The 22833-nt window shown below is 39.5% G+C and overlaps 1 protein-coding gene across 27 annotated transcripts in view; it reads right to left on the bottom strand.

The window, feature by feature from the left end:
• Positions 1-22833, bottom strand: part of promL (prominin-like) — a 119270-nt gene that overhangs the window by 28262 nt on the left and 68175 nt on the right. For all 27 annotated transcript variants that reach the window (XM_073983263.1, XM_073983254.1, XM_073983273.1 and 24 more), the window contains 6 exons: positions 13161-13788; positions 12952-13096; positions 12740-12868; positions 6044-6231; positions 5811-5975; positions 5610-5734 (listed from right to left, as the gene is read on the bottom strand). In XM_073983263.1, coding sequence (XP_073839364.1) covers positions 5610-5734; positions 5811-5975; positions 6044-6231; positions 12740-12868; positions 12952-13096; positions 13161-13446 — 1038 coding nt within the window. In that variant the 5' untranslated portion in view covers positions 13447-13788. The remainder of the gene's footprint in view (positions 1-5609; positions 5735-5810; positions 5976-6043; positions 6232-12739; positions 12869-12951; positions 13097-13160; positions 13789-22833) is intronic.

Raw genomic sequence — 22833 nt, 5'->3', positions numbered from 1 at the left:
TTCGGACCACTACCTTGTTGCAGCAAAGGTACGCACCCGCTTAAACGTAGCAAACAAAGTACGAGCAGACACAACACGAAAGTTAGACATCGGTAAGCTGCAATCACAACAGATAGCCACAGCATATTCCACTCAACTAGCCCAATTGCTTAATCAAAGCCCTCCTCATCCCGATAACATATCAGCGCAATGGCAAAGCATCTGCCCACTCCATGCAAACAGCCGCAAAATCCATACTTGGATACCAGAGACCTCCACCAAGGAATCCATGGTATGATGAGGAGTGTCGTGCTGCCACCGAAGAGAAAAATGCGGCATATAAGGCTACTTTACAATCCGTAGCAACGCGTAGCGCACGAGAGAGATACAGGGAGAAAAGGAGAGAGGAGAAACGTCTTTTCCGCAGGAAAAAGAGAGAGATGGAAAAGCGGGAGTGTGAAAAAATCGAGATGTACAGGAGCCAGAATGAAGTCCGAAAATTCTACCAAAGAGTCAAGCATCAAACTGATGGCTTTGGTACAGGCACATCCTCCTGTAGAGACCAGCAAGGTAATTTGGTAACTGATACAGATAGTATACTCAGGATATGGAAAGAACATTTTTCAAATCTGTTGGTATCCAATAGCAGCGAAGAAGACGAAGATACCACAGTCCCAATCCCAGAAGATGGTATTGAATGTATACTGCCCAGCCAAGATGAGGTAAAGACAGCAATAAATCGGCTGAAGAATAATAAGGCAGCAGGGGCCGATGGCTTACCAGCCGAGCTGTTCAAAACCGGAGGCGACACGCTGATAAGGTGTATTCATCAGCTAGTTAGCACCATCTGGCAGGAAGAACGAGTACCCGACGATTGGAACCTGAGTATCCTGTGCCCCGTCCACAAGAAGGGAGATAAGACTGTATGCTCTAACTATAGGGGCATAAGTCTACTCCCTATTGCCTACAAGATCGTGTCAGGGATATTGTGCGAACGACTAAAGCCAATGGTCAACGAGATTATTGGACCATACCAATGCGGCTTTAGACCTGGCAAGTCCACCATTGACCAGATATTTACCCTGCGGCAAATCCTGGAGAAGACCCAAGAGATGCAGATCGACACCTACCACCTTTTTGTCGATTATAAAGCAGCCTTCGACAGTCCGCTGCGGTCAAAGGTATTCCAAGCCATGTCTGAATTTGGTATTCCCGCAAAGCTCATCCGGCTTTGTAAAATGACTTTAACTGACACGAGGTCCTCAGTTAAAATAGGAAAGAACCTCTCCGAAGAGTTTGGTACCAAAAGAGGTTTCAGACAAGGAGACAGCCTTTCGTGTGACCTCTTCAACATCCTGCTAGAAAAGGTTATACGAGAGGCAAACGTCAAAAGAAGTGGCACAATCTACACCAATAGTCACATGTTACTTGCTTATGCTGATGATATAGACATCATGGGTCGATCAGTAAAAGAAGTAACTGATACCTTTATAAAGGTCGAAGGAGAATCTGCTAAAGTGGGTCTGGCGGTAAACGGTGAGAAGACCAAGTTGATGGTGTCGACGCGCAATGCGTCCATTGAGCTCGGACCGACTGTGGAAGTTGGTTCCTATAATATTGAGGTAGTAAAAGACTTCGTCTACCTCGGCACCTCCGTCAACACAACAAACGACATCAGTTGTGAAATAAAAAGAAGAATTGTATTGGCCAACAGATGCTACTTTGGATTAAGTAAGCAGTTTAAAAACAAAGCCACATCTCGTCAAACAAAAATAACGCTCTACAAAACACTGATACTACCCGTGCTGATGTATGGCTCCGAAGCCTGGGTACTTGCGCAAGCAGACATGGCAGTGCTTGGTGTGTTTGAGAGAAAAATTCTTCGAAAGATCTACGGACCAATCTGCGTTGACGGTGAATATCGACGTCGCATGAACCACGAGCTGTATCTGCTATACAACGACATCAATATTGTTAAACGTATCGAGATGCAGCGATTGCGTTGGCTAGGCCATATCATAAGAATGAGCGATGATGAACCCGCTAAAAAGGCGTATGAATACATGCCACATGGCGGTGCACGCAGAATTGGCAGGCCAAGGAATAGATGGCGCAAACAAGTGGATGTTGAGATGAAAAGGCGCGGTATTCCAGAGAGCAAAGCAACAAATAGAGAGGAATGGAGATCTCTTCTTAGTTCGGCCTATAGAACAAATGTTCTGTAATGGGCCAGCTAAGTAAGTAAGTAAGTAAAGGCATTTTATACAAAGGAGACTCTCTGAAGGTCTTTTATAGAGAGAAGACCTTATAAAGGTCTTCTATAGAGAGAATACCATCTGAAGATCTTCTATAAAGAGAAGACCTTCTTAAGGTCTTCTGTAAAGTGAAGACCTTCTTAAGGTCTTCAATAAAAAGAAGACCCTGTAAACATCTTCTATAAAGAGAAGACCTTCAAAAGGTCTTCTTAGCGAGAAGACTAACTATGGGTCTTCTATAGAGAGAAGGCCATCTAAAGGTCTTCTATAGAGAGAATACTTCCTAAAGGCCTTCTGTAGAGAAAATACTTTCTAAAGGTTTTCTATGGAGAGGAGACCTTTTCAAGGTTCTCTTTAGAGAGAAGACTTTCTGCGGGTGTTCTGCAGAGAGAACTTCTGAAGGTCTCCTATAGAAAGAAGGCCTTCGGAAGGTCTTTCTATAGAAGGTCTTCTGAAAGTCCTTCTGAAAGTTTTCTATGGAGAGAAGATCTTCTAAAGTTCTTCTAAAGCGAGAAGACCATTTGAAAGCGAGAAGATCTTTAAAGGTATTCTATGATATTCTAAAGTTTTTTTTTACAGATGGCTTCTCAAGGTCGCAAAGCAGGGACAGAAAACCTTCTACATTGCTTCTAAGGACAGAAGATATTTTAAAGGTTTAATTTTAAAACTTTTTATAGCTTTTTAGTTTTTCTATGGACAGAAGACTTTCTGAAGGTCTTCCTTAGTAAACTGAAGGTTTTCTCGAAACCGAAGACCATTTTAAACTCAGCTAAGGACAGCCAAGACGGAGACCCTCAACGAACTTTCCAAGGTCTTCTATAAAAAAACTCATTAATGTATTCTACTGACTGAAAACCTATAGATCTTCTAATGAACAAATGACCCCAGAATGTCTTCCAAAGATCTTCTATCGACAGAATTCTTTCTAAAGGCCTTTAAGACACAGAAGATGTTTCGATGAACTTCTATGGAAGAGGACCTATCTAAGTCGTTAGCAGATGCAGATACCTATTTGTTATACATCTGGGTACCCCGATACTTCAATATTGACAGAATATAGGTTGCTGATTAGTAGAGACTGTATGCGGCAAGTCTTCCAGTACGAAAGTTGTCTATATCGGGTTTTCTGAACATATACAAGATGGCGCAAAAGTAATCCTCCTATCAGAAAATGTTATAATTTTTGCGATTGGCCCCTAATGTCAGTTCTGTTTTGACATTTGTGTAGTAAACACATGTAAAATACACGTTAATAAACAATGTTACGCTACACTGCTCCAGAACGCGGAATATTGGTGACTATTTATTTGACCAATAATCGGTCGGTGACTTTGGCACAAACGTGAATTTCGTCGCAGACGTTTAGCCGCTCGCCTCGAAGAGACTGGCACAACACGTGATGCTGCCATGCATGGCAGACCGCGGAGAGTATCCGTTCTGCAGAGAATATTGCTGCTGTAGTCGAGGATGTCATGGAAGCGCCGTCGACATAGGCCAGACGACGTGCCACGCAAATGGGTATCAGTTGACGGTCTTTACAGCGAATTTTGGTACAAGATTTAAAGATGTTTCCGTACAAAGTCCAGACGGTGCATCAGCTGTTAGATCGCGTCTAGCATACGATCAAGCCATCCTTAATCGCCACCAAGAGGAAGATGATTTTTCATCAAAAATTATCATGAGTGATGAGGAGCTCCAGACTTCTTTTTGTGGGGCTTTTTGAAGTCGCGGTTTTATGTCAACAAGCCTCAGACTCTTTCAGCTCTTCAAGACAATATCCGCCAAGAATGTGAGGACCTATCGCCGGAAGTTTTGGCCAAAGTGATGGAAAATGTCATAAAAAGGGCTCAAAAGGCAATAAACTGTGGCGGCGGCTATTTATCTGATATCATATTCTCGACTTGATGTAAAAAAAATTAAAAAACCAAATAAAAATAATCCACAAGAAGAATCAAAGTTTTTCATTTTTTTTAATTACAGCCAAAAAACATCGGAAGGTTACTTTTGCGCCACCTTGTATATATATGTCCATCTCTTGATGGATATTTCACACAAACGTACTGTTTACTTGTATATATTTTTAAGCTTAGCGTTTCGATGCACTGTTTCCATATATTATTTCAAAGTTCGATCAAAAATATCCAACTTTGGATCATGTTTCAATAATGGGCCATATCGGTCTTCTCTTCCACCACAAAAGTTCAATTTTCCCATTGAAATTGTGTGCACGATAACTCTCGAAGGGAGTAATCGATTTTGTCCATGCTTTGCACCGAGTTCGAACGGCTTGAAACTACTTGTAGAGAAGTTTTTCATGACTGAAATACTCAGGAAATGTCGCCAACATTACGCTGAGGGGTATATTCGTCAGCTTTGAAAATGTAATGTTGTCTGGCCTGGGAATCGAATGGGAATGTGCATACTATTGTACCACTACGGTGTTCTTATTGTGGGTGGTATAAAAGATCGGCATAATTTTGATTTGAAATTTTGCCTGTAAGGGCGAAGATAATTTTTAATGATTTTTTATTAATTTTCTCGTTAAGAGTTAAGCTTGATGATCGGAAATTATTTGCAAGTGAAAAAGGAAAGCCAAGGACTCGAACCCATATAGTAGTCACCAAATTACGTTACCTGGTTTCATTGGTGGTAAAGCAAATCTTCGGACGTATCGACTATGTAATGGCTTCTCTGTCCTAGAACTTATCGTTTTTCAAATGCAAATGTGTTTTGTACATTTACGCGGATACTTGGCCACAGAAATGTATTTTCTTCACGACAAACGCTTTTTTTGCGCTGCCTTTGAAGTTATGAGTTTTGGCTTTGAACGCTAACACGCCGTGATAAGTTCTAGGACAGAGAAGCTATTACATAGTCGATACGTCCGAAGATTTGCTTTACCACCAATGAAACCAGGTAACGTAATTTGGTGACTATGTGGGTTCGAGTCCTTGGCTTTCCTTTTTCACTTGCAAATAATTTCCGATCATCAAGCTTAACTCTAAACGAGAAAATTAATAAAAAAAAAAAATAATTTTGATTTATTCTTTCTTGCACAACAAGACAGATGTCTTATAAATTACAGTGCAGAATTATTATTGCAATCAGAAATCCGAAATAAATTATAAATTTATAACATATAATAAAAAAATTTCTCCTCTAGACATCTATTGAACTGGGAGATTTTTTTCTTAGTCGATCAAAGCATAAACCACCATATTGGCTTATACAAACATTTTATGTTTAGAAAACATCCAAAAAGTAAAAATAAATTTCGAAAAATTGTTGTAATAAATAAAAACAATTTAGAAATCGCTTTTAAACACAAAAGTTAGTAGAGGTTTTTTTTATAGAAACAAATACAATACTATTTACCTGATCATAGTGTATGCCATTTGCATCCAATTTTCCGATTTCATAACGATTCAAAACGTCCTTACACGATTGATCAGAACATTTGTTAAGCATGACCAGCAAATCACGTTTAACACCACGTAAACCTAAAAGATGTTATAAAAGAAAACGAAAATAGTAAAAGGAATGCAGATGATAAAGAAAGTAAAACAAACAGCTTACCATCACTCAACTGCGATGCATAAACCCTCAAATCATTGGTGATTGTTTTCATTTGTTGCAATTTATTTTTGAGACTTGGTAACTTTTCTAAGAATGCTGTTAAGCGACTAACCGATATGGCTTTGGATTTTTCTTCCAGATTGGTTATAATATAATCCGAAGTGGCTAAAAGGATAATAGAAAAAAGTATAAAATAAATAAAAAATAAAAAAACAAAATGCTCTTCAACTTACTCCTCAATATATCTTCCAAATGATCGGATAATTGCTTATAATTAGTAACCAATACATATTCCAATTGTTCAGATGTAACCGATAAAAATTTCTGTGTATCTTTACTGCCAGCTCGTACAGCATCTGTACTGTCTTCAATGCCATATTGCATGTAACTGTTGGTGGCGAATGCAACAATAACACCAAATCTAGAAAAAGAAGCAAAAATAAAAAAACGAATAACAATGGCTTTCAAGCTCACATTTGCAAGCACAATGTAAGGTTATGAAGAGAAGATATTTGTTTACATTAAATCACCAGGGGGTCAGAAGATGACGGATATGATTGTTCATTTGTATTAAAAGGTCAACGATACTGGGGACAACTTATAAAACAAATAACTTATTTAAAATAAAATAAAAAACGTTAACAGCACAATGGTTAAAACTCAGTGGGTGCTACAACCTCAAAAACATGATCAAGTTTTTTTTCATGCAGATCTAAAAGGTATCCTAAAAGAACATTACAAGTTCAAAATGACTTAGACGAGACTCATAGGATTTAACACAGAAACAAATTGTGCTTCTTAAACAGCAAAAGGACATTTTGAAGTAGCCAAAAACAAACATTAAGGAAGACAAAGAAATGTTAATATCTTGTCACATAGGTATTCCAACTGGAAACTTAAAATCAATAGTTTGATTGATACAAGCACAATATTTAGCCTTTAATTGTGATGGTGCCCAATGCTGATCTATAGGTATGTAAAGGGTCTTTAATAGAAAGGCCTTTGAAACTTCTTTAGGATGTCCTTTGAGTCTTATACTTAATAGCTTAGTTTTCCCTAGGATGCAATTCGGTCCTCCACATGAAAACTGCTTGGTCTTCTATAGGAAAACATTGTTCACTTTATAGAAATATGTGCCATAGTTAATTCCATAGGAAGACTTCTTGATTTTCTATAGGAGGACCTTTAGGTCATCTGTGGAAAGACCTTTGGATCCTTTAATAAGAAGATCCTTGCGACTTCTATAAGAATACCCTCGTGTCATTTATAGAAAGACATTTGAGTCGTTTGTAGGAAGGCCTTTGGGAATTCTATAGGTCGTCTATAAAAAGTCCTTTGGGGCTCCTATAGAAAGATTTTTTGATCTTCTCTAGGAAAACCCTTAGGTCTTCTATAGGAAGGTCTTTGGGTCTTCAATAGCAACATATTTTTCTATTCTGTAGGAATATTTTTGGGTCTTCTATAGGAAGTCTAGTAGATTTTCTTTATAAAGACCTGTGGGTCTTCTTTTGGGATGGCTTTTGGGTTCTATAGGAGGATATTTGGGTCTTCTTGAGGAAGGTCTTCGAATCTTCTATTGAAAGAGCTTTTGGTCTTCAATAAAAAGATTTTTAGGCCTTCTGTCGGACGACATTTGGGTCTTCCGCCGAAAAACCTTTGGGACTTTTGGGTCTTCTGCAGAATTCAGAAAACCCCTTGGGACTTATATTAGACGACCGTTTGGGTCTTCTGTGGACAAAAACCTTGGAACTTTTATTAGAAAACCTATGGGAGGGCGTTTGGGTCTTCTTTGGGAAGGCTTTTTGGTCTTCTTTGGAAAGGCTTTTGGGTCTTCTTTGGGAAGGCTTTTGGGTCTTCTGTGGTAAAACTATTGGATCATATGGCTCGTCTATGGAAGGACCTTTGAGTCTTCTTTGGTAAGTTTTTGGATTTTCTATAGAAACATTTTTGGGTCTTCTATTGAAAGAACTTTTGGTTTTTAATGGGAAGATCTTTAAGTATTCCATGAAACGAAATTTGTCTCTTCAGCGAAAAAACCCTTGGGATTTTTATTAGAAAACCTTTCAGTGGACCCTTGGAATCCTTAGAATTTTTATTAGGAATCTTATGGATCTTCTATGGGAGGAAGTTAGGATCATTATTGTGAAGGTTTTTGGGTATTCTTTACGAAGAAGTTCGAGTCTTCTATTGAAACAATTTTTGGGCTTCAATGGGAAGAGCCTTAGGTATTCTGTGGACAAACCCTTAAGACTTAGAAGATCTTTTGGGTCATTCTCTGGAAAGATATTTGGATCTTCTGTGGTAAAATCTTTGGGACTTTTATTAGAAGACCTATGGGTTTGCTATGGGAGGACCTATGAGTCTTTTTTGTGAAGGCTTTTATGTTTTATATAGGAAGATCTTTGGGTCTTCTGTGGACAAAAACCTTGGAACTTTTATTAGAAAACCAATGAGTCTTCTATGCGAGGGCGTTTGGGTCTTCTTTGGGAAGGCTTTTGGGGCTTATGTGGTAAAACTCTTAGGTCATATGGGTGGTCTATTGGAGGATCTTTGAGTCTTCTTTGGGAAGGTTTTTGGGGTTTCTATAGAAATATCTTTGGGTCTTCTATTGAAAGAACTTTCGATTTTTAATGGGAACACCTTTAGGTATTCTGTGGGTAGACATTTTTCTCTTCAGCGAAAAAAACCTTGGGATTTTTATTAGAAGACCTTTCAGTGGACCCTTGGAACCCTTAGAATTTTTATTAGAAATCTTAAGGATCTTCTATGTGAAGAAGTTAGGATCATTATTGTGAAGGCTTTTGGGTCTTCTTTAGGAAGACCTTCAAGTCTTCTATTGAAACAATTTTTGGGCTTCAACGGGAAGAGCTTTAGGTATTCTGTGTACAAACCCCTTAAGACTTAGAAGACCTTTTGGGTTATTATCTGGAAAGATCTTTGGATCTTTTGTGGTAAAACCTTTGGCACTTTTATTAGAAGATCTATGGGTTTGCTATGAGAGGACCTATGAGTCTTCTTTGTGAAGGCTTTTATGTTTTATATAGGAAGATCTTTGGGTCTTCTTTAGGAAGACTTTCAGGTCTTCTATTAAAAAAATTTTTGGTCTTCAACGGGAATCTCTTTATAGCTTCTGTGGGGCGACCTTTGGGTATTTTGTGGAAAAACCCTTGGCACTTCTAATAGAAGACCCACAGGATTTGTTTGGGAAGAGTTTTTGCGAGGACGTTTGGGTCTTCTTTGGGAAGGCTTTTGGGTATTATGTGGTAAAACTCTGGGGTCATATGGGTCGTCTATGGGAAGACCTTTGATTCTTCTTTGGGGAGGTTTTTGAGTTTTCTATAGAAAAATCTTTGGGTCTTCTATTGAAAGAACTTTCGGGTTTTAATGGGAACATCTTTAGGTATTCTGTGGGAAGACATTTTTCTCTTTAGCGAAAAAAAAACCTTGGGATTTTTTTATTTTTATTAGAAATCTTATGGGTCTTCTATTGGAGGAAGTTAGGATCATTACTGTGAAGTCTTTTGGGTCTTCTTTAGGAAGACATTCGAGTCTTCTGTTGAAACAATTTTTGGGCTTCAATGGAAAGAGCTTTAGGTATTCTGTGGACAAACCCCTTAAGACTTAGAAGACCTTTTGGGTTATTCTCTGGAAAGATCTTTGGATCTTCTGTGGTAAAATCTTTGGGACTTTTATTAGAAGACCTATGGGTTTGCTATGGGAGGACCTATGAGTCTTCTTTGTGAAGGCTTTTATGTTTTATATAGGAAGATCTTTGGATCTTCTGTGGACAAAAACCTTGGAACTTTTATTAGAAAACCAATGTGTCTTCTATGCGAGGGCGTTTGGGTCTTCTTTGGGAAGGCTTTTGGGTCTTCTGTGGTATAACTCTGGAGTCAAATGGGTCGTCTATGGGAGGACCTTTGAGTCTTCTTTGGGAAGTTTTTTGGGTTTTCTATGGGATCAAATGGGTCGTCTATGGGAGGACCTTTGAGTCTTCTTTGGGAAGTTTTTTTGGGTTTTCGATAGAAAAATCTTTGGGTCTTCTATTGAAAGAATTTTCGGTTTTTAACGGGAAGATCTTTAGGTATTCTGTGGAACGACATTTTTCTCTTTAGCGAAAAAAAACCTTGGGATTTTTATTAGAAGACCTTTCAGTGGACCCTTGGAACCCTTAGAATTTTTATTAGAAATCTTATGGGTCTTCTATGGGAAGAAGTTAGGATCATTATTGTGAAGGCTTTTGGGTCTTCTTTAGGAAGACCTTCGAGTCTTCTATTGAAACAATTTTTGGGCTTCAATGGGAAGAGCTTTAGGTATTCTGTGCACAAACCCTTAAGACTTAGAAGACCTTCTGGGTTATTATCTGGAAAGATCTTTGGATCTTCCGTGGTAAAACCTTTGGGACTTTTATTAGAAGACCTATGGGTTTGCTATGGGAGGACCTGTGAATCTTCTTTGTGAAGGTTTTTATGTTTTATGTAGGAAGATCTTTGGGTCTTGTGTAGGAAGACCTACAGGTCTTCTATTAACAGAATTTTCGGTCTTCAACGGGAATCTCTTTATAGCTTCTGTGGGGCGACCTTTGGGTATTTTGTGGAAAAACCTTTGGCACTTCTAATAGAAGACCCACAGGATTTGTTTGGGAAGAGTTTTTGCGAGGACGTTTGGGTCTTCCTTGGGAAGGCTTTTGGGTATTATGTGGTAAAACTCTGGGGTCATATGGGTCGTCTATAGAAGACCTTTGATTCTTCTTTAGGGAGGTTTTTGAGTTTTCTATAGAAAAATCTTTGGGTCTTCTATTGAAAGAACTTTCAGTTTTTAATGGGAACATCTTTAGGTATTCTATGGGAAGACATTTTTCTCTTTAGCGAAAAAAAACCTTGGGATTTTTTTATTTTTATTAGAAATCTTATGGGTCTTCTATGGGAGGAAGTTAGGATCATTATTGTGAAGGCTTTTGGGTCTTCTTAAGGAAGACATTCGAATCTTCTATTGAAACAATTTTTGGGCTTCAATGGGAAGAGCTTTAGGTATTCTGTGGACAAACCCCTTAAGACTTAGAACACCTTTGGGTTATTCTGTGGAAAGACTTTTGGATCTTCTGTGGTAAAACCTTTGGGACTTTTATTAGAAGATCTATGGGTTTGCTATGGGAGGACCTTTGAGTCTTCTTTGGGAAGGCTTTTGGGTTTTATATAGGAAGATCTTTGGGTCTTGTTTAGGAAGACCTTCAGGTCTTCAATTAAAAGAATTTTCATTCTTCAACGGGAATCTCTTTATAGCTTCTGTGGGCGACCTTTGGGTCTTTTGTGGAAAAACTCTTGGCACTTCTAATAGAAGACCCACAGGATTTGTTTGGGAAGAGTTTTTGGTTTTCTATAGGAAGATCTTTGGGTTTTCTTTAGGAAGACCTTCGGGTCTTCCATTAAAAGAATTTTCGGTACTCAACGAGGTTTTCTGTGGGACGACTTTTGGACTTATAATAGAAGGGAAGAACTTTAGGTGTTCTATTAAAATAATTTCGGTCTTCAATGAGGTCTTCTGTGGAATGACTTATGGTTATAGTGTGGTGGAAACCCGCTTGGGACTTTTAATAGAATAGAATTTATTAGAATGGGTAGTCTATGGGAAGACCATTGGATCTTCATTGGGAAGGTTATTGGGTTATTTATAGGAAGATTATTGGGACGGTTATTGGGTTATTTATAGGAAGATCATTGGGTCTTCTACAGGGCGTTTAATAGGGCATTCTTGCCTTCAATAGCAGTATCTAATCGCCTATGGAAAGATCTTAGGATCCCTCATTGGATTTTGAATTTTCTTAATAAAGAATTTTGGGCCATCAGTGGGAATAAATGTTGGTAGTCTACATAAAGTCTTTTTGGTCTTACGTGGAAAGACTTTTTGTCTTGGTCTTCTATGCGAAGTCATTGGTAGATCATTGTTTCTTCCAATGGAAGATCAGTGGGGTTTCTTTTTAAATCTTTGGAAGATCAGTGGGGTTTCTCTTTAAATCTTTTGAATTTCCATTGGATGGAAGGCCTTTAGTCTTATGTAGCGTATCTTTTTTCCATAGAAAGTCTCTTGGGTTCTCTATAAGATGATATTTAGATCTTGTGTAGAAAGATCTTTTCGTCCGTCTATATAAAGACCATGTGGCTCCCTCTAGCAAAACCAAGTCTTTTATGAAAATAACTATAAGGTCTTCTGCAAAGAAATATTCTGTTTTGAACTTCTATAGGAGAGTCTAAGGAGAACCTGTGGATCTTTTGTAAGGGCCACTTCTGTGTCCTTCCAGGAAGCTCTTGTGATCTTCGTTAAGCTGACTTTTGGATTTTCTATTGGAACATTTTAGTCCTTCTACTGAAACTCATGTATAAGATGATCGTTCCGATAGTCGTTTTAGAGGTTAGGAAGAGGTTTTACTTTTTCCATAGAAAGACCACCTATTTTGCTTTACGGTGAAAGATATTCAGGCCAATCATTAATTAAAATTCCGTGCGTAATTTGTTATCTTTTCCCTATTTCACAATTTTTTATTTCCATATTTATGTCCAAAAAGGGAATATTTTTGCGAATTCGGCGAGAATACTCCATCATCAAGTGATTCTAGTAGTTTTCAACGTTTTAAAATGTTAATTTTAAAAGAATTCCACTTTTTTAAATTATTTTCCGTCCGAGGGAAATATTCATGATTGCCCTGATTCTTTGAAGATCCTTTGAATATTCTGTAGAAAGAAGTTGTTCTATAGGAATAACGAAACCAGCTGGTTCTCTATAAGTTGACCTATTTGTCTTTTATAAGAAGAGATTTTTTCCCTTCTTCCATATATTCCTCTTTAAAAAGACCATCTTTCCTGTTTATTTTAATGCACCTCCACTAAAATTAAAAAAAAAACAAATGTTCAACATATTGATTGAATACTTACAATATACCTGTCGCCAATATTATTAACAAGAAACCAAGAAAGACACGTCGACACGTGTCATGTTTTTTATCAAATGGTTCTGAGCGACCACCGCAGGCTCCAGCACAACGGCAACAGCAAAAGCACAAACTACAAGGAAATGAGAAGACAAAACAAAATCAATTAAAATCCATTTAATGAGTACTGAATTTTCTAGCCTCCCTACTACTTACCCAATGATGGGCATTGAAGCCACCATTACGGCCACCAAAAGAACTATTAACAATATGGGCCAGTAATGTAATACCAAATCACCCCATTCATTACGTTCGGCTTTGGGACCTTTTAGCACATGACCATCTTTTAGTTCAAAATAACCTGAAAGAGAAACAAAGTCTCACACATCAACACCTCTATAAATAAAATTCCAATTTAAACTCACCTTCCGGTATGGGATTTTCACCGCCTATCAAAAACCACATTACTTTGTGACTAATTTCATAGAGGGGCTTCATGCCCCTGGCATTGTAGCTTGTCTTGCTGAGATATGTGATATTCTTTGACCATTCTGTGTATTTGGTCTGTTTGAATTTTAAGTCAGTTTCAAAGGCTTCTGTGCTGCTGCCAAACAGAATGCAAACGACCAGAAGTGATAACACCATTTTGAGTAGCATCATATTGCCCGCACCGCCGCCACCACAACTCCTTTCACCTGTCATCATCATCATCGTGACACTGTTGATATTTTCGAAGTGTTTGTGTGGGTGTGAGACAGAGAGTGTTGTTGGTGTTGTTTAGTTAAATGTAGTTTTAATGTTTGTTGTTGTTTTTGTTAGTTAATTCTCTCAATAAAGGAATGTATGTTTTATTTTGGGGGGGGATTTTGTTTTGCCGGATTATTTTCGATGATGAGTTCGTCGTTCAATGCGTTCGTCGTTGCTTAAACAAAATCATTTGGCCGGCATTTTTGTTGATTAACGTCGCCAACGACGATTTCTCCCACATGAATTCTGCGTGTTGTGCTCGTTCTTCGTTTAATGGGTTACAATGTGGGGGGAAGTTGTGTGTATCTGCAAGAAGGAAAAGAAACAACACAAGGGGTAATGATTAGTTGTGGGATTTTGTAATTGAAAGCATTAATGCTGAAAAAAAAGTATTTTAAAAAATTAATTTTGGAGCATCCAGCCGAAAATATTTTGCAATGGACATTTTGAAGATAATTTTTATTTATCTCAGCAAACGCTTAGCAAAAATTTTTCCATAGTAAATGTAAATGATTCTGAAATTAAGTGGCCCTAAATTCTTTAGACATCTCAATACAAAAAGTTGTGTATAGGAAAGATTTTTCAGTTCCGCCCTCTCTATAATAGATGACAAGTTACATATATGGTTGGTAAGCACATGCTTTGTGCAACTAAATTGGTTCCAGATGCCTTAATTGAAGCGCTCAGCGCCAAAACGGCCTAACCCACATGTTCAAAAAAATCAAAGTGACTATGAAAATCTAACCGGAACCTTTTTAAATAAATGCTAACCAAGTGTTATGCAATGGAATATGGATTTTTTAAGTATCTACATATTTCAAAAGTTTCCGTTTAAATCTTTATAGTCAGTTTTATTTGTTTTGAACATGTGTGTTAGGCAGTTTTGTCGCTGAGTAGCTCAATAAATAATGTAGTAGCGTAGAAGTAGGTGATAAGGTCCAAACCACACACATAGACCATACACGACTTTGGGGCCCTCTAAAAAAACTTCCTTAGTCAGGCTTTTCAATAGGAGTCCTCCCAACAGACTTCTACAGGAAAAATATCTTATTTTAAAGACGACATTATGACCATCTTTACAGAGGACTCCTTTGGTTTTTTTTTTTTTTTTTTTTTTTTTTTTTTTGTAGAAAGACTTTTAGTTTTTATATAGACAAACTTTTGGGTCTTCCATAGGAAGACTTTAAGGTCTTGTATGGTGAGACATTTTCGGCTTCTATAGGTAGACTTCAGGGGGTTTTATAAGCAGACATTGGGTCCTGTTAATGAAAACCATTGGTATTTTTTTAGGAAAATAAAAAAATCATGGGACTATCTTTGGTTCTTTGGATCTCCAATAATATTTCATGGATCTTCAATAAAAATACCATTGCGACAACTGTGGTCATATTGGCCTTCTATAGAAAGATCTAAGGGGTTTCTACAGTAAGACCTTCGGCTGTTCCAAAGGAAGACCTTTTGATTTTTGATTGAAAGACAATTTGGTGTTCTATAGAGAGACGTTTGGGTCTTCATCAGGTTTGATGGGTGTTATTGAGGAAGAACTGGATTTAATAAGGGATATTTCATAAATAAACCATCTCTTGGTAGTTTATAGGAAAAACAACTTACCTTCGTAAAGAAGATCTTTGGGTTTACTATAGGAAGCCCTTTGGGGTTTCTATAGGAAGATCTTTGGGTCTTTTATAGGAAAACCTATGAGTCCTCTATGAGAAGACCTTTGGTTACTTTACAGAAATCCTTTGAGTTTTCTGTAGGGCCTTCTGTAAGAAGAAGACTTTTAGGTCTTTTGGGTCTTTAATAAGAAGACATTTGGGTATTCCATAGCAAGATTTTTGGATCGAGTATAGGAAGAACTTGGGTTCTTTTATAGAAATACACTTGAATCTTTTGTAGGAAGAACTTTGGGTCTTCTGCAAGAAGCCTTTTAGGCCTTCTTTAAGAAGACCTTTGGCTCTTCTAGAGGAAGTCCTTTTGGTCTTTTATATCAAGATTTATAGGTTGGCCTTCTATAGGTCTCTTCTATATGAAGTTCTTTGGATATTCTATAGGAATACCTTTGGACCGTCTATAGCTAGACCATTGGGCCTTTTGTAGGAGCACATTTGGGTCTTTTGAAGCAGGTCGTTTGGGTTTTCTATAGGAAAATCTCAGTAACTACTAAAAGAAGATCTTTAGGTCTCTTATGGGAGTTTGAGTTTTCTCTACGAAGATCTTTGGGTCTTCTGTAAGAAGATCTTGGACTTCTTTTGTTGGAAGAACTTTGGGTCTTCTGTAAGAAGCCTTTTAGGTCTTCTTTAAGAACATCTTTGGCTCTTATAGAGGAAGTCCTTTTGGTCTTTTATATCAAGATTTATAGGTTGGCCTTCTATATGAAGTTCTTTGGATATTCTATAGGAAGACCTTTGAATCGTCTATAGCTAGACCATTGGGCCTTTTGTAGAAGCACATTTGGGTCTTTTAAAGCAGGTCGTTTGGGTTTTCTGTAGGAAAATCTCAGTAACTACTAAAAAAAAGCGCTTTAGGTCTTTTATATGAATTTCAGTTTTCTCTAGGTCGATATTTGGGTCTTCTGTAAGAAGATCTGGGACTTCTTTTGTTGGAAGAACTTTGGGACTTCTGTAAGAGGCTTTTTAGGTCGTCTATAAGAGTACCTTTGACTTTTCTAAAGGAAGTCTTTGCGTCTTCTGTATGAAGATCTTGGGATCTTCTATAAGAAGACCTTTGGGTCTTCCTTGGGGAGAATCTTGGGTCCATTGTGTCATCTGTAAGAAGACCTTTGGATCTTCTGTGGGAAGATCTTTTGGTAAACTAACCGCAGGTCTTTTTATTTTCTAGAGAGAAACCTATGGATCTTCATAGACCTATGGGGTCCTCTAAAGGAAGACCTTTGGTTTAAAAAAGTGCCCTGAAGAACTTTGTGTCTTTCAAAGGGAGTTATACAGAAATGTTTGTGGCTTTCTAAAGGGACCCTTGGGTCTTCTAAAGGAACCTAATTAAATGTTCTACAGATATAACTGTGGTCTTCTAAAATATGTTGGGGTCTTCTAAAGAAATACCTTTGGATGAGAAGATTATGTGAAGAAGACTTGTGGTCTTCTAAATATATCCCTGGCCTTTTAAAGAAGAGCTTTGTGTCTCCAATAGAAACACCTGGGGGACTTTAATGCGGATCATGAGATGTGGCATTCGGCCCTCGAAAACGACCAGAGAGGTACAGCGCTGGCTGAGCAGATTGATAGCTCTATGTTTTGCACAGTCAATGAGGACGCCCCTACCAGAAGTAGAGGAGAGTGTCACAGATCGCCAGACATAACCATCGTGTCACCTGGTCTGACAAATGACATTACCTGACAACCCGTCATTTCCCTTGGATCAGACCATCTCCCCATAATTGTCTCCATTAGCAGACCACCCGACTTCATCACCTCAGCGAGATCAATCCCACGGCAGCGGGTTCTTTCGTACCGGATTGACCCGGAACAACACAAAACCAATGTTCCGGCCAGCGGCTGCCACCTCAGTGTGTACATGTTCGTATTTGTTTCGTTTTTCTGTGTTGGGAGCAGCATATCCCGGAATGCCTGCTCCGAATTCTATTGGTCCGAGCCGGGACGGAGGAAAACCCAGGACCAATATATCTGTGCTCAGTTTGTCACATTCGCATCTTCACCCACATCCAACCTTCGGTGAGATGCAATAGATGTCAGGAGTGGGTGCATCTAAGGGGTTGCTCTGGACTCGTCCACGTGAGGGACTACGACAGGGACTATGTTGCTGCATGCTGCGTGAACACAGTCCCCAGTGAGTCGTCGCCGGATTACGAAACTACCTCATCGTCTGACTACGAAACTCCTCCGCAGTCCCCTCGACAACAACCGCACACGCAGCCTTTAATACCAGCCGTTGTTGTCCCAATCCCCGAAAATGCAGCCTTTTTGCAATTGAATTGCAATGGACTCCGAGGTAAGATCGAGGAGATAGTAGATTTTATGAGTCGGAAGAACATCAAGGTCGCGGCGGTGCAGGAAACCAAGCTGAACAACAACCACAGCTTAGAGCATTGTGATGGTTACAATGTTCTGAGGAAAGATCGCACCAGAAGTGGAGGTGGGAGATTGGCTTTCCTATTGCACCAGTCTGTCCAATACAGACCTATCTCGCTTGAGCCTGTCTCTAGTGACCCATACATGGAATGTATGGGGGTAGCAGTCAGGTGTGGAGCTGCCGAGATAGAGTTGCTGAATGTATACATCCCGCCGAGAAATAGCTGTATCCCTGATTATAGGCCTGACATTAGCCCGCTCTTGCAAGGTCATAATCGTCTGGTCCTGGGGGACTTTAATGCGCATCATGAGATGTGGCATTCGGCCCTCGAAAACGACCAGAGAGGTACAGCGCTGGCTGAGCAGATTGATAGCTCTATGTTTTGCACAGTCAATGAGGACGCCCCTACCAGAATTAGAGGAGAGTGTCACAGTTCGCCAGACATAACCATCGTGTCACCTGGTCTGACAAATGACATTACCTGACAACCCGTCATTTCCCTTGGATCAGACCATCTCCCCATAATTGTCTCCATTAGCAGACCACCCGACTTCATCACCTCTGAACGCCGCACATTCGTCAATCATAAGAAAGCTGATTGGCCGAGTTTCAGAGAGTTCACCAATCATCGCTTCAGAGAATTGCCCAATCCTTCTGATGTTCGGGTAGTGGAAAGGACGTTCCGAGACATCATAACTGCTTCAGCCGGTCGCCATATCCCTGCTGGTCGGATACCCGAAGTAAGACCAAACTTTCCAGCATGATGAGTTTCGCCGAACCAACCCCAATGACCCCAGAGTTTGGGAGCTGACACTGGAAGTTAACAGGCTGGACGGCGAGCACAAGCGGAACAAGTGGTTAAATCATCTGAAGAGTTGCAACATTGGAGCCGGTATAGGTGAATTGTGGGCATCGGTTAAGTCACTCTCGAACCCTGGAAGAAGGGAAGATAGGACCTCAGTCACGTTTGGCGAAGTTACGTTGACTGACCCGAACATGTGCGCAAGTTATTTCAATCGACAGTTTGTCGAGCACCCCGAGAGTGACAGGGCGAAAAGAAGAGTATTACGTCGCATCAGATCTCTTCCTGCCGAGGAGGAACCACCACAGTTTACAATGGACGATGTTACCAATGCCATAAGGAACGCTAAATCATCCAAAGCGTTGGGCCCTGACGGAATCTCCATGGGAATGCTGAAGCAGCTGGATGAGCCGGGAGTGGAGTATCTCACTAAAGTTCTCAACTTGTCGCTATCCACCCTCATTGTTCCCGAAGTCTGGCAAATGGGCAGGGTGTTCCCACTACGGAAGCCCGGCAAGGATGCAACAAGTGAATCGTACAGGCCGATTTCGCTTTTGTAGCCCGTAGCAAAAACCCTTGAGGCCTTAGTCCTCCCCAATATCAGAAATAGCTATCAAGTTGCCGATCTTCAGCATGGATTCCGTAAGCAGCACAGCACAACTGCTCTGCACGCCATTACCACAGATATTTGTCAAGGACTCAACCAGAGACGGCCGTGCGATAGAACAGTGATGGCGGCGCTTGACTTATCAAAAGCCTTTGATACAGTCAGGCACTCCACCCTGTTTGAGGACATTGAGCAGACAACTTTCCGGCCAAGCTTGAAACGTTGGATAGTCAATTATATGTGTGGACGCCAGTCGTACGTGGAATTCAGGAACAAGAAGTCCAAACTCCGTAGAGTGAAACAGTTAGTTCCCCAAGGTGGGGTGATATCTCCGGAACTGTTTAACCTCTACCTCTCCTGGATGAAATCTGCATATTCCCCGAATGGAAAAAGGTGGTAAGATCGGTTAAATAGTTGTCCAGTCTCTCACAGATGTCATCGGGATAGGTACCCGACGGCACGATCCTGTGAGAGACTGGACAACTATTTAACCGATCTTACCACCTTTTTCCATTCAGGGAATATGCTGGTTTCCGCCACAAAATCAACAGCCACTCTGTTCAACACATGGAAAGCGCAGTTTGGAAGAGAATTGAATGTCGTGGTCGACGGTAGCAGAATTCCGACCACAAACTGCCCAAAATTGCTATCTGTGACAAACTGAAAAGTAGGAACAAGGTCCTCAGGTCCCTAGCCGGCAGCACTTGGGGTGCAGATAAAGAAACCTTGTTGACCACATATAACGCGATAGGTCGGTCTGTGGTAAGCTATGCAGCGCCAGTCTGGTCCCTGAGATTATGTGATACGAATTGGAAAAAGATTCAAACTTGCCAGAATGCCGCCCTGAGAACAGCAACAGGGTGCCTCCTCAAATCTTCAGTGGACCATCTACATGAGGAGGCAAAGATTCTTCCAGTAAAGCAACACAATGAGATGCTTTCGTTGCAGTACCTGCTTGGATGTTACCGTGTGAGCCATCCCAATCACCATCTTTGGGTAGGCCCGGCACATACAGGCAGATCAGGAAGGATGCCCATGCTCTAGAGGGAGAGGTCCAACGATACAGTAGAGAACACCTAGATCAACAAGCGTATCAAGCAGGTTTAAATAGTATTCACACGGATGCAGTTGCCAAGGCCTTAAGCAGTTATAGTGTGAATAAAGTCCTCGAAATACATCCCCCATCTATTGCAGCTGAGGAGCGTCAGCTGCCACGACAAACTAGAGTAGTTTTGGCTCAACTACGCTCGGGTTATTGCAGTCGCCTAAATTCTTATTGGGCGGAAATCGACCGCGCCGTGCAAGACATTTGCCCAGTATGTGGCATGGGCCCGCACGACACAAAACACCTTGGGCTCTTCTAAAGGAAGTCCTTTGGGTCTTTTTAGGGATGACCTTTTTCGGTGCTTGGAAGGAAGACATTTGGCCTTTTCATAGAAGCGTTTGAGCGTTTCAAAGGAATAGATTATGAATAATACCCTTGGGACTTCTAATAGATACATTATTTGGTCTTCTCGAAGAAGATAGGTATTCTAAAGAATATATATGAAGGAGAGAACTATTTGAGTTTTCAAAAGGAATGCCGTTGAACCTTCTAAAGAAAGATACGTGGTCTTGTAAAGGAAACCCGTTGAGTTTTAATCAGATATTCTAAAAGAAGAGCCTTTGGCTCTTCTATGGTTGCCTGATGCGAACTGTAACTTTCGACGAGTGTAGCCGATTTGGCCCGTATGGTATTATATCGTCGAAACTCGGATTAAATTGGAAGAAAGACCACAAAAGTACCAACATTGTCACTAAGTTCAATTTAAGCGCTCTTCTAATATGGTTTTTAGAAGGTAATACATGTGGTACTGATTGCAACAATATATTTTATTTTTTGATGAACTCCACACTGCATGAGATAAAGAACCTTTGGGTGAGCAACTGAATAAGTGGGGCACACGATACCTTATGAAGGATAACTGGATTTTTTTTAAAGTTTCACCTCGTAGTATTACGTTCAAAATTGGGTCAAGTTTGAAAACAGTCCACCTTCGATTCACACCTTCGGAAAAGTTCATAATTTTTGCATTAAAATCAATTATAAGGCCACTGTCTGTCCGTTATTTAAATGATAGAAGATTTTTGTTGTTGTTTTTTTGTTTTGGCCTGGGAATTTTATACTTCGATGAGATATGGACCATAGATTTTTACCTCGGAACAGTTGACAACCCTATTTTTGTACGTCAAAAATCACCACAATTAGAAAACCACCAAATTGGACCCTGTTCATAACAGTGGATGACTTTGATTCAATATGTATAACCTCACTTACTTACACCACCCTCGTCGTTCCTGGTATGATTTCAACTATAACAAAGCAAAAAAACCCAATGTTGTGAACAAAACCATTGCCATTTATTCACGGTTTCCATAGTTTAGTTTTATTCATTTTTTTTTTCAAAATTAAATAATAACAAACAAAACAACGACAACAACAACAAAAACTATAAATAATATTATTAGCTAATATGGTGGCAACTAAATGCTATTTACAGCCATATCAGCAGAGCAGAATTTAATGCTTGTTTCAGTAAGTAAGAAGTCCAAACAATAACAACAGAAACAAGAAGTGGAAAGAAACATTTTCGATTTCAAATAAATTGCTGCTTTATTGCGAAGCTCCACCACATTAGACACCATAAAAATATTGCATGAGTGCAAAACATTAGACATATTTTTTGATGGTAGAGGAGTTTACCGACACCAACAGCCAGCCATCAGCCAGCCAGTCATTCAGTCAGTCATTACCAAATGGAAGCAATGTTGTGGATGAGTAGAAAGAACATTTTATTACCGCGCTGTTGGTTGGTAAAACGTTTTAGGGCCCCAACTCGCAGTAGGGTGATGTTGTAAAAAAGTAGTTACAAGGATTTCTTTTGTTGTTGTTGTGGCCATTGAAATTGACACACTTGTTATTTATTGAATGGAAGCCTTAATAGGTGATAGGTTCTTTAGATAGAACCCGCGCCGCTTACACATGTTCCTACACCCAAAAAAAGTACTTTGATGTTATCTTTAAGTGTGGCGACGCCTTTTGTAGTTGCTTGGCAGTGTTGGCTGGAGATGATAAAGTTGTCGCCCTTTAAGATTGCTGTTTGAGGATGGATAATACACTCACAAATGATAAGAAGTCGAGCGGAGGAGAGCCAAACATACGCCGCCTTAAACTATAAACCACAACCATTTAGGGATGATAAGAAAGGAAACTAAGATGGAGGGTAACATGTGTTGTGTATATTAAGGGATTAATTGCTTAAAGAAACGAATAAGTAGTGAAATAGAGAAATTAAGCCATGAAGGAAGATATTGATAAAATTTAATATTATATAGTTTTTGGGTAAAATTATTCAAATTTATTTGTAAAGTACGGCATTGATTCCCAGACCAGACATTATCACCTTTCTGCGTAAATAAGGTGACATTTTCTGAAAATTTAGCCATGTAATTCAAACTTCTCAACAAGTGGTGTCTCAAAACACGAAGTTCGAACTCAACGATAAACAGCAGGTCCATACCATTGAGATAACATTGATAGGGATGAACTTATTGATATAAGTAAGGAAGGAATATATGTAAGTATGGAAGGAATGTATGTATCCCAGCGAATTGACATCTTCTATAGGAAGACGTTTTTGGTGTATTATGGAAATTCTTTGGGGTCTTCTATAGGAAGACCTTTGGGTTTGCCAGAGAAAAACCTTTGTGTATTCCCTATAGGAAGACCTTAGCGTATTCCATAGGAATATATTTGAGTCAATAATAGGAAGACCTTTGGGTTTTCTGTAGGAGGAGGACCTTTCGGTCTTTTGTAGGAGGGCCTTTCGGTCTTTTGTAGGATGGCCTTTCGGTA

The sequence above is a fragment of the Musca autumnalis genome, unplaced genomic scaffold (assembly GCF_047663935.1).
Source record: "Musca autumnalis isolate F117 unplaced genomic scaffold, ASM4766393v1 scaffold_4, whole genome shotgun sequence".
Taxonomy (NCBI): Eukaryota; Metazoa; Arthropoda; class Insecta; order Diptera; family Muscidae; genus Musca; species Musca autumnalis.
This window is presented reverse-complemented; position numbering and strand designations above follow the sequence as displayed.